A 12,697-nucleotide genomic window follows, 5' to 3' on the forward strand; every position below is an offset into this window, starting at 1 on the left:
AAGCGGCAGCCATGTTAATGCAAATACTGCGGGGGATATTTAAATCCCCCACAGATTTGCTTATTCCAAAGTGCTACATTAGCATCCCTTTTCCGGAAGGGATGCCAGTGTAGATACAGCCATGCTGAATATTATGCATGTGGATAAAGTGTCTGCAGAATCAGGGCCTGAATTTGCGCATGGAAACACCATAATTCTCATGCATCATTGAACTAACTAGTTTGCTGGTTTGCATTTGCAAAACTCTGCATAAACAGAATGGTTTGGAAAATTTGGCCCTAAAACACCTGTGGATATATAGAAGAGAAGACCCTTAATTATCATCCCGTAGTGTTGGGTATCTTCTCAAAATTCAATATCTTGAGCTACCCAGCTAAAGCATTTATTTTTATATAGAAAGGAGTCAATACATTCTATAGCAGTTGGTAGTTAAATTAAACTGCTAGACCAAATGTTTTATTTACCCAGTTTCTTCACCAAAGCTAGACTTGTGCTATGAGCTGTACTATCCTTAACTCACTCTGCTTAGTCTAGCAATTGCAGGCATTTCAGATCAGTGTGGTAATCTGCATACTACACATGGTAACTTGTTGATATTGTTTTCTTATGGGAAATCTTGTTTGATTCCTAATTTCATTCTGCTTCCAACACTTTAGGTGCTGTGGCAGCATTACTGAGTCTCTGGAGACGGAAGAGAGTATCTTGCATAACTCAATAACAATCTTTCTAGCCAAATAAGGAGCCATGTTGTTTGTTTCTAAAGAGTCTCTTTCCAGTCATCCTTAGCAGGAGACCTGAGCCTGTAGATATAAATTAGGGGGAAAGGATGAGTTAATCTCAAAAAATTACCATGTATAGTATGCAGGATATTATTGTTCTGAAATGCCTGCAATTGCTAAATTAAGCAGGGTGAGTTAAGGACAGTATATAGCCCATCTGTGTTCTGTTTCCTCCCCCTTCCCCCCCCCCCCATTAATCTTACCACTTAATGTTATTTTAGGGTTTAATTTTCAGAAGTGCTAAGAGCCCACAACATCAGTAGAAGAAAACAGGATCTCCAGTGCTTGCCACTTCTGAAAAATTAGCCCTTTAACTTGTTTCTATAGTTACATTTCCTTAATATAAATATTTTTGTTAACAGTACTGTTAAAAATAATTCACATTAAGATATCTCCTACTATTGTCATGAAACCTTTGAAATTGGTTTTGGCAAAAAGTATGAGTACTATGTATTGATATGATATTTTGTGAAGCAAATACCTGGAAAATTGGAGTAGCGTTTCAGTCTGTAATATTTAGAAAGCAAAAATCCTTGCATACATTGAGAATGGGAAAACAAAATCATTGAATTAATCCTAAGTGGACCATGAAGTATTATATGGATCAATCTGATGTGAGTGGAAGTGATCATGAAGCAAGTTTCAACCGGAATAAAACAACGCAAATGAGTTGGAAAAGAAATGGGGAAATATGCAGCTTATTTTGAAATAATTACACTTACCCTATCATATGGCTTTTGTACCTATTTGATATTATTGTCTGGATTTATGACACCATTACTTAGATTTCAATAAATTATTGAACACAAAAACATTTTATATATACATAAGAAGCATACATGTATATTATTGCTATCTTTATAGTAAAGAGCAGTTGTTATTAGCCTTCTATTGGTATCAGATAATTATTTCACGCAATACCCCACTCTAGGTTCATATTTATTTTTTAGGCTGCCATTTAAAGTAAAGGGAAAGAGGCCAAGGCTAAAAAGCTATCAAATTGTACATCTTAATTCAACTAGCACTTATAAAAATAAAAGGAGAGTTTGTATATTTATTTCAAGCATTTATACATGGTGGCCATTTCCTCAGGATTTGGGAACCGTACAAAAAAGTAAAAAATTGCTAAATGTTGGCTTTTTCCAGCAAAAATACAATAAATCGTAAGAAAATGCCCTGCCAGGTGGACAAAAGTTGGAACAAACACAAACCCTAACAAACGGCCTTTAAGATCACCAAACTGTGAGAGATATCAGAGGTAAAAGCCCTCTGCTCAGGTCAGCTTGCTATTATTTCTGAAAGAATCAATTGACAGCTTGACAGCAAGATCAGTTGAACAGAATGTAACCACAATAAAGAGACAGAATTATAGAAACCACTCAGTCCTCATTTTACCTATTGTTAAAGGGCAGACTTACACATAATGTAAACAGATGCAATTTGAACCCGTAAGGTCCATGTTTACATTATATATTTCCTGTTTGTCCTGATTCTTTAGCTATTGCATTTGGGTGTATTGCTTGAAATGTGATTGTGTGTAGTGTGCAAAGCTTAAAAGAAGTATTCAAAATCTGTTAGTCAGAGGCTGGTATCAGAGATCAAATGTCCCCATCTCTACCAACAAGTCCAAAGCCGACATCCTATTGAGATTCCTTATTGTTGTGTAGATTAGTGTTCAATGTAAAGCTGTACATTAAATTGTCACATATTTAAACATTTGTAGAATCAGGACCTCTACTGCTATGTGGTGAAACTCAGGTAACCCTCTGGTGAGTTTCTTGGGGAAAAAAATGGTTCGATGGCATCTAAATATTATATGAACAGCAACTAGTGAACATAGCCAGTAGCTCAGGGGTAGGCAAAAGGGCCTCTGTGGGCCGGATTAAGCCTGCTAAGCGTGTGGATCTGGTCCGCGGAGGAGGCCCTGCTGCTCCCCTGCCACCAGGCCAAGTAGGGCCTTCTCCGCTCTGCCCCTGCCCTGCATGCGCTGTGCGCTTGTGGCAGGGTGGGAGGAAGCTTTGCGTACTCCCCCGCCTCCAGGCCTTAATGGCCTGGGGGTGGGGGAGCACATGAAGCTTCTTCCTACCCTGCTAGGAGCACTCAGCGCTATAAAGCGCTGCTGGCAGGGGCAGCGGGGAGAAGGGAGGAGGTTTTGCATGCTCACCCACCCCCCGGCCCTAATTGGCATGGGGCAGGGGAGTGAAGGAAGTCTCCTCCCACACCAGGGGCATGGGCACCTCGGGGGAACTTGGGGTGGGGGCAAAGGCACTCCCTCACCCCAAGATCAGTCATTGTATGGTGGTGGGGAATCTGGAAATATCTCAGCCACACCGCTTCTTGTGCGGCCCGGAGCCACTTCAAAAATTTTTGAAGTGGCCCCTGGCAAAAAATTATTGTCCACCCCTGCAGTTGTCTCTTCTTGAAACGTAATAACTCATATGTCTTATTAATATAGCAAAAGAGATTTGGTCCGTTTCAGAATGAAACTGCTAATAGTAGTCTTGCTTTTGGCAGTTTCCCATATACTTGTTGCTTAATGCATTTTTTAAAAAATTATGTATATATTGGATAAAACTAAAATGATAGACTTTTGTCACATAAGTTTAAAAACTAAGCATAAGATAGAAAACATTTATCCTTAGGTCAGAGGGTTAATACATCCCAAAGACCATAATTTCAGAGGCAGTTCTGCTGCTGCAAGATTGAAAGTCCTCCTCACTCACTTTCATTAATGGGGAAGATGATTTATAAGTTGTTGATAGCTTAAGATGCATGGGATACAATCTACTTGAGTCCTTTTATATATTAGAACTAAAACCCGATTGAACCTCAGTGGTTAAAACTCAGAGTAGCAAAATGGTCCTTCACACAGTTACAGCCTGAACCAACCTGTTAACACATTGCTAGTGACTACTAGCTTGCTCCTGAGGCAGTTCACTAGGAGCCATTGATTCTCTTTATCACAAGCAGTACAATTATAGCAACACATGCAGGCAGCAAACATTCTACTTTTTGAAAAGCAAATTCTGTCCCCTAAACTTCTATTCTCTTCCTACACCTTATTTTGTCATAGTAAGAAAGTGTGAGCAGTTTTTGTGCCTGGGCTGGTAAATTATTATTAACATTTTGCAAGGTCATTTTAACAACACTACCAATGAAAACTTAGCCCCAGTGCCCTTCTCTTGTATGGTGAGATGTGTAGACAATTACTTCTGGTTCAGCTGGGTCAAATAACATTCATCTAGTATATAACCAATTTAGACTATTTTTTTTCTTGCTATGTTTTCTGGATTTTAATGTGCTTTGTTGGTTATACTTAAAAAACAACAAATAGTGTTAGTAGCACCTTAAAGACTAACAAAACATGAAGATTAGTAATAGAGATGTAGCTGTGTTAGTCTAGTCTAGCTGAAACAAAAAACAGGACTATGTAGCGCTTTAAAGACTAACAAGATGGTTTAGTAGGTGATGAGCTTTCGTGGGCCAGACCCACTTCCTCAGATCAAATTGTGGAAGAAAATTGGCATGACCATATATACCAAAGGGGATGCAATCAAAAAAAGTGAACACATATAAAAAGGACAAATCAAATTTCAGAAGAGAGGGGATGAAGGGGGGAGGTTATTGTCTGTGAGCTAATGATATTTGAGGTGATAATTGATAATCATGAGCTTTTGTGGGTAAAACCCACTTCTTCAGATGACCGGAGTATAATAAGTCCAAATCTAAGAAAGCTCATGATACCATCTACATGTTTTGTTAGTCTTTTACATGCTTCTAGACTATTTGTTGTTTTTTAAGTTTTTCCTGTTACAGACTAACTCCTGTGAAGTTTTTGTTGGTTAGATACTGTTAATGAAAACTAATATATTAAGTCCCAAAGTGACAATCAGAGTATGGGGCTTATTTTGAGTATAAAAAAGAAAATGTGCATCAGAGTTTAATTTTATTCTTTTAATTATATTTGATTGTACAATTTTGAAACTGCACACTTCTGATATGTGTACTAATGCACCTGTTTTGTTCTTAGTTTGTGTGTCAATACTACAATTGTTTGAGTAGCTAATGGTTATATAATATTGCCAGCAGCTGAAAGAGCCAAGCTTAATCATGATCTTTCACCAAATAAGTCATTGGAAATACAAATGACGTTATTGGTGCAGTGCCTATTGGATTATGCCATCAACCTCTGCTCTTAGTCGTAGCTCTGTATTTAGTCCTTTGTCTCTGATTTGTCTGTTAAGAGTGTGCATTTATGCAGTATGTAACTCTGTACTCAGAAGTTATTTAGGAAATCAGAATTGTGAAACAGTCCACTTGTTCTCTGTTTGTGCTATTCTTACCATTTCTGTAGAGTGCCAGCATGTTGTTACAGCCTCTGCTACATTAATTAGATTACAATGAGTATTATAGCTGTGTAAAACCAGACAAGTAGTCTGGAATGTTGAGTTTTTTGAATCTGCATCTTTTGAATCTGAAATTGAGACTGATAATTATAAATATGTTGGATCTTATCCCTCAGCAGTAGATGAAAAGTATATTTGGTTCTATTGCAAATCTGATTTCATATACATCTAGTGCTGTATCACAAACGTACTCAGATAACTCCTGCTAAATTTTTAGAGTGCAAATTATCAGGAGTTTGTAAAAATAGATTTGTTAGAGTAGGAATAAAAGTGCTAGTAACATTTCACTCAAACTTAATGGATCATAGATGTTTTTCTTGCTAAGTAATGATGATGTCAGGACAGAAATGGGCACATCAGAATATATATTTTTTTATATCCTGTTAATTTCCAGCATGGACATAACTATCAACATATGAAGGCTATTACTAGGAACATTTGGGGAGGAAAAATTGAGGTACGCCTTCTGACTCAATTGAAATTCAGTGGCCAAAGGACGCATGAAAAACTTAAAATATTTTGCTAAAATACAGTGACTATCTCTTCTGCAGTAAGAGACACTTTTTGTGTGCACTTCTGTTTTTATGCATCATATATACTGAAAACATCGCAGTGCTCATTATTTTACTATCTGCATCAATTGTAAATAGTTGATGCTCTTGCCAAAAAGGATTATGTAGTAATAGGAAAATATAGTAGGTGTTTTAAAGAAGAGGTTTGTGAACAGACACTGATGCTTAACTCTTATCTTAGTTTGATTTAGTGAAAATATTCTCAGGCACATTGCTATTGCTTGTGTGTTTTAATTTGTAAAATATGTTAAGTTCTTTGTGTTCTAGAAGTTTGCTAAAGCATAGACTGCCAGTAAACTAGTAGCCTCTCATACTTGCTATATGATCCTGAAAACTCAGTTGCAGTGTTTAAACAGTTGACTAGTCCTGTCAACATCTGGATCACAGGGAATGTGTGCTCGTGCCGGGATTATTTTGGTGTTGGGTTTTAGAGCTATCTCCAATGTGAAAATCTTACATCCAGCAAATGGGAACACTGTTATAGCTGCATTCTTTTAGTTTTTTATAAGCTAACTTTTTAAAAACTCAGTTGAATACCATTTTATGGAAGCCCTTTTCTTTTTGTGTAATTGTGACCATGTTTATCATAATGATGACACTAACACATTAAGCAAATTTTTAAATATGCATTTACATTACTACCCATGAATCAGTTCTCTGTACCTTCTAGCTACTCTTTGAACTTTTTCCTTTTTTCTTTTCCTGTTTCAGGCAGTTGGACTGTATGTTGGGTTTACAGCATATACTCACAGAAAAAACAGATAAACTAAATACAAAAGCTGTAAAGCTAAATATCACACTACTTTATTTCTTAAAATTCAGAATAACATGCAAGAACCAAAAATCACAGACAATACAGGCTGCTTCCTAAGGTAGCAAAGCACTCACCCCCACCTTGCTTTAAACTCTTTTTTTTAAGTGTTTCTGATCCCATGTTTTGATACAGAAAACCATTGCCTGCAAATGCAAGCAAGACCAGGAAACAGCTGCCCTCCCACCTTCCCGAATCTCACACTCTTACAGTAATAGCTTGCAATTCCAAAACAGTCCTGCAGTCACACCAAAATTAATAAAACAGTTAATCCAGCATTCTTTGGTGCTTCTGCTTAAAAAACAGTCGTTTGGAAGGATGAAGTAGGTTTCTGCTAACAACTGACCACAGTACAAGCATATCCTCTTTAATATATTACTGTTTAACCAGAAGTACAATTGTATAATTGCAGTTATCTGTGTGAATTATTTTATTGTAAATACTATTGTCTACTTTGGTCACATTACTTTAATATTGAAACAGCTGATTATTTAGAGCTTAATATTAGATCACTACAAAAATATGAGTAGAACTAAAGACAAACACGTTTAGTCAGTAGATTGAAGTTTTTTTTAAACGACATATCCCTAACTAGCTTCCTTATATTGATATCATTTAGCCTCTTGTGTATTAATGGAACTCTCTATATATTCTAGGCTCCATTCTGGAGGTTGAATTAGATGCAGGTGAAGCCAGTAGAAGTGGTTAACTCCACATCACCACTTGAGCACCACTAATACTTTTCCTACCTTACGCTTTTTGTAGATAGGATAAAAGTAGACCTACGTACTTGACTGAAATTCCTTCAGAAATCAGAATTGAATCTCCACTTCAGTTTGTCATCCTGCATTATTTTTTGTAGCTGTTCCAATTCATTATGAAGAAACCAAATTCCAGAAACTTTTTACTTGGTCTCCTGGATTCTATCTTTAAACTAAACTGAGTATAAGCACCATGTATCAGTACTTACATCACTGTTGTTACTCTCTTCTTCAGTGGGATTGTATCATGCTAACAGTATGAAAATCACTGCCACTTGAACTTTTTCAGAACCTGACCGTCCAAGATGGACAATACCTTGCAGACTTGGGCGCTCTGCCACAGATTTATCCAATGCGGTGATTAGTCTCTGCCCACTTACTAGGCCTGCTCTGAAAAACTCATGATGTTATCTAATCTTGCCAAACAAAAATTGTTTGAGCACTGCATCAACCAGTGAATGCATCTTTCATGTCTTTATTCAGCAAAACTGTTGTTTTGAGCTGAGAAGCCCAGCTTTTTCTCCTTTTTGTTCTATTGGGACCACTCTGCCTGATCCCTTCTGCTCTTAAGTATGCACAAATAATTTTGTTTGGTATATTTTTTTAAAATTGCTTGGTTTGAGGGTTTTTTTGTCTTTGAAGGAATTGTATTTTTCAGCTATTTTTATTATGTTTTTCTCAGATACTTTCTAAAACATTTTGGTACTAGGGATGTTAAATATCAGTTAATTGAATAGTCAATTAGCCTCATGAATTTTTATTGGTTACTTGCCTATTCTATAGTAACCTGGGGTGGGACTGGCAGCCAGAGCACTTATGAGGAGCTCCCTGCCACTCACATGCTGTTGCCTCTATATCAGAGGCAGCAGCTTGAGGGGCCAGGCGGGAGCTGGTCTGTGAGAGGAGCCAGTTTAAAAACCAGCTCCCCTCGCGGCCTGGCTGCCTGTCACCCAGTGCTGGCAGCAGCCTGGGGTAGCAGCAAGGTGGCTGTCCAGGGGAATCCCTGACCCAGCGCAAGCCGAAACTGAGCCGTGCTGTCTGCCCGCATGGCTCCTAATATACTTTAAAGGCAGAGCCGCTGCAGAGGTGGGCCCCAGACCTGGCTCAACCTGGGACTGAGCCAGGTTGTTGGCCAGCTAAACAATTTACTGGCAAGGTGGGCAGGGGGAATGCATGTAGTCTATAGCATTAACCTATAAGCTTTTGCTTATCAGTTAATCGACTACATTGTTACATCCCTATTTGGTACTATGTTTGTTCAATATTCACTAGGTTCTCCAGTCCAAACATCCTAAGGCTGAATAACAGCGGTACCATTTCACCATAAGACAGTGGTTCTTCCTTTGCTTCAGGATGTGTTTTTGAAATATTCTTCTATGTGCCTATCTAATGAGATCAGCGCCAACATTTGGGCAAATGTGAAATGATATATATTGGAACAAAGAGCACAAGTAGCAGCAGATGGAAGATTCTATCTTGGGAAGCAGTGACTTTGAAAGAAGGCTAAGGGTCATGGTGGACAGTCAGCTGAGTATGAACTCTCAATATTCTGCTGTAACTAAAAGGGCTAATGTGATCCTTGGATGTATAAACAGGGGAATCTCCAGAAGGAATAGGGCAATTATATAATCTCTGTATTTGGCTTTGGTACCACTACTACTGGGATTTTGTGTCCAGAATACAAAAAAAACATTGATAAATTGGAGAGCATTTAGAGAAGATCTGCAAGAATGATTAAAGGATTAGAAAAAATATTTTAGTGATAAAGTCAGGGTGCTAAATCCTAAGTTTAACAAAGAGAAAGTTAAGGCGTGATTTGATCAGTGTCAGGCACCCCTAGGAAAAGTAGAAAGTTGGCACCTCTGTCTGCAGCCAAATATAGGTGATATGACATTGGTTCCTGACCTTTTTGCAGAGTCCTTCTGTGTTACCACTCCATGTCAGAAGCTGGGTGGTCCATTTGTCACCTCTCTGTCTCATGCCATCGCCTAATTCCTTTGCCACTGTCTCTTCTTTGAGCTTTCTGTTTTCTATAAAGTCTTCTTTATACTGCTTTGAATCCTCCAGATATATTTTAATTTTCAGTCATTCCCCATTCTGCCCTGTTCTTAGTTTTTGCTTCTCCCTCCCTACTGGCTTCCTCTCTCCATTCCTACTCTCACCAAAATGTTACATGCTGTGTTGGGGTGACATTCTTTCTTGGCTAGAGGATAGGCAGGTGGGAAGACAGCATGTGTTTTTGCTGCTGACCTAATTACTGCAGGAAAGATAATGGAATAATCTTTGGGTAGTGACCTGCTGCCCAGAGTACTGTTTATGTGAGCTGTTAGCATGGCCAGCTGCATTAGGGGAATGCCAGTAGAGCAGGAACTTTTGAATTGCTGTGTGCTGTTTTACCCAGAGTTCCAGTGAGAAACTGGAAGTGGATGCAGAATCAGACAGCTTTCCCTACCACTCTTGTTCCTCTGTTGTACTTTCTGCCCCCAGACTATTCTCTTTCCTCCCAGGGGAGCCAGAGTCGCTGCCATAAAGACATTATGTTGGGCAATGAATCAAGCTGTGTAATTTCCAAGAGTAGTTTGATGGTCTATGTGGGGTTACTGGCCTTTAGAAAGATGAAGTAATTTATTGTCCTTTTTGTTGGCTGAAGTTATTGAAGGCCCATATTCGGCACTACCCTCATCCCTCATGAAATTAAGGCCTGAGACTACATATCAACTAATGGAAACTACAATATGATACATTATCTAAGAGAATGGATCTGTGGATACTTAACCTAGAGAACAATTAAAGAAAAGTCTTGCCATTCCTTTTTCTGTTGCGTAAGAGGATATTGCAATTTGGCATTGCATTTGACCTCTCTTCTTTGGAGATGTACTTGTGAAAAAATAATTCACAGTGCAGAAGCATTACAAGAAAAACAGGAGACTGTTTCTCTGCTGTTTCTAATTCCCTTCCGCCTATCCTTCCCCCCAGAGCCATTACTGAGAGTACTTTCATGTCTGGATTTCTAACACAGTCTGTTGTGTCACTCTGTGCCAAATGGTTCTTTTAAACTCTCATAGGTTGCCCCTGCAGAGGGACTAGTGTCAATCCTAAAGAAGAGAGATGACAGTGAAGGAAAGACACTTGATCAAATCCAGCAGAAAAATCCAAAGAGAAGAGTGAGATTTCAAGAAATGGAAGACACCTTGGATCAAGGTAGTTTGCTCATGTTTAATTTATGTGTTTTCATGGCATACAGATTATATGCATGCTTTCATATGTTAGAGAGGGAAAAAGCAGGAAATAGTTTTAAACAAAGTTTGGGGTAGTCTGCCCTGTTTTGCCTTGCTAGCTATTCTCCAGGTAGCAGTAGTAATGGAGTGTGCTAAAACTTGTTCTTGAAACGGATAGGGTGTGCAAAGGCTTTTGTGCGACAAGTTAATTAACCAGAACAAAATTTTAAATACATTTCTGTTGTAAACCAAACCCGGCTTTGGTTGGAGCTGAAGGACACCTACTGCTCTCTTGCCTGACAGCTTTCACCTATTGGATATTCCGTCATTTAATTTCTAATCCTGGGAAGTGGAAGCGGTAGGCTTTTGTTCAGTAATCTAACCAACATGTAAAAAAAGCAATGCAAAAAACCTGTATCTCCCTCTCTTCCTCCTCTCTTACCGCCCCCCCCCCCCCCAACATAGCAAACCTTCAGGATGACAAGGCCAGCTCAGAAACCGTATTTGTAGAACTATGAGTTCGGAAGGCTTTAATCTTGTCATCATAATGAACACTGGTGTCAATTTGTTTGCAGTTGAAACATGGTTTAAATTGTGTTTATCGCCTCCCCGTCTATTGATAGGGTAACTATTTGCAGGGAAAATCCTTGCGCTCTACTGTCATAACTAGAATGGGTTTTACTACAGTCCCTCACTCTCATCACAAAACCTTACCACAAAACCTTACCTCACTAAAGTCACTCCACATTTTAGCAGCGTGGGGGCCTGCAACAGGGTGCTACTCACCAGAAACTGTGGAGCCAGCACTCTTGTCACTTCCCCGCTCAATTAAGGGAAAGGAAATGGAACTGATTAGAAGATTGGCAGAGGTGGAACAGCTACCAGCCTGATGAGCGGAGTGGGGAATGGAAGGAGAGAAGAAGGGAAGCAACCAGATGGTGGAAGAGAACTGGGTATCTCTCCCTTCCTGGCTATAAGAAAGAGAAATCTCTAAAGCTGGAACCCCCAGTAATATGTGGTGAGAGGTGGTAGGTTTGGTCTGTGTAAATAACTAGCACTGATGACAGCTGAGCCAGGAGGTGTCTGAGTGATGTTTGGAGCAGAGCAGAGGCAGGACTAAGAGGGCCCTACTATGACCTATTACAGGTCCAAAAAGATCTTTTGCTATTATGTAGCCAAACGTTTCTTATTTTGAGGTCATTGCATCTCCTTATCTGAATGTCATCTGAGATGACGCCTGTTTCATATTTGCCAAAATAATCTAACCAAAAATAGTAGAATGTATATATGTATTTTAGAATGCATGTTACTGATGGGGCAGGAACTTATGCTCTCTCTTCTGGGCTGACCAGTACATTGCATTGTGGTTGTTCCTAGAGATAACTAATCCTGGTTTCTCTACCTCGGAGAAGGGCAGTGCACAGGAATCCTGGGGAGTCAGGGAATTTGTCTGCTCCTTTTCCTGCATGAGGTGGGAATGCCAGGAGTTCTGGCTCCTCTTCCCAAGTATTGCAGGTGTCCTAGACTCCTCCCACAACTAAGAGTGGTTGGGTCTTTGTGGTCCAGAAGGCGGGAGCTTGCAGCCCCTTTGTGGGTTAATGAGAATGAGATTTGGTATGGGGAGATCCCATTTTTCAACCTCTCTTATACTCCTGTTTCAGAGTAACCTGTGGTTGGGACTGTTTCTCTTCTTTGCAGGGGCTTCTTCAGGACCCTGTGATCAGGTTGAAAGATAAGGGGGTGCAGGGGCTAGGTCCGATAGAGGAAGGATCCATCTTCCATTTCTTCGTGATTGTTCGGTACCGAACCGGAATCAGTACCAGGAGTGACTCCTCTTCCGTTAGGAACTCCCAATGCTTGAGGCCACTACTTGTGTGAAAAGATGCCCCCTCTGCACACAAAGAAAGTTTTGACTGTAGGAGGTTGAGAGTAACTGGGATTTAGCTGACAGTGTATTTGGTTTTCACCATAAACCATAGAGGGGGACCAATAGTCTATGAAAGGCCAGGACCTACAGAATAGCAGGCTTAGTAATTACCATCTTTTATTGCTATTATTCCTCTGAAGATACATCTGGTCTTAATGAGACTATTTGAATTCTGCTTCCCTTAGTATCGCTTCTTCTGTGGATAGTTTAAAAAACACTGTAT

General features: G+C 39.4%; 1 protein-coding gene across 6 annotated transcripts in view; it reads left to right on the top strand.

Moving 5' to 3' along the window:
* Positions 1-12,697, top strand: part of CNST (consortin, connexin sorting protein) — an 87,722-nt gene that overhangs the window by 60,630 nt on the left and 14,395 nt on the right. For 4 of the 6 annotated variants that reach the window (XM_075924905.2, XM_075924906.2, XM_025190792.3 and 1 more), the window contains one exon: positions 10,395-10,530. The exons of 1 other annotated variant lie outside the window; for it this stretch is intronic. In XM_075924905.2, coding sequence (XP_075781020.2) covers positions 10,395-10,530 — 136 coding nt within the window. Of the gene's footprint in view, positions 1-656; positions 1,669-10,394; positions 10,531-12,697 lie in introns of those variants that run through there. One more of the 6 variants, XM_075924908.2, reaches the window with a different exon arrangement.

This window comes from Pelodiscus sinensis, chromosome 3, assembly GCF_052426305.1.
Source record: "Pelodiscus sinensis isolate ZL-2025 chromosome 3, ASM5242630v1, whole genome shotgun sequence".
Taxonomy (NCBI): domain Eukaryota; kingdom Metazoa; phylum Chordata; order Testudines; family Trionychidae; genus Pelodiscus; species Pelodiscus sinensis.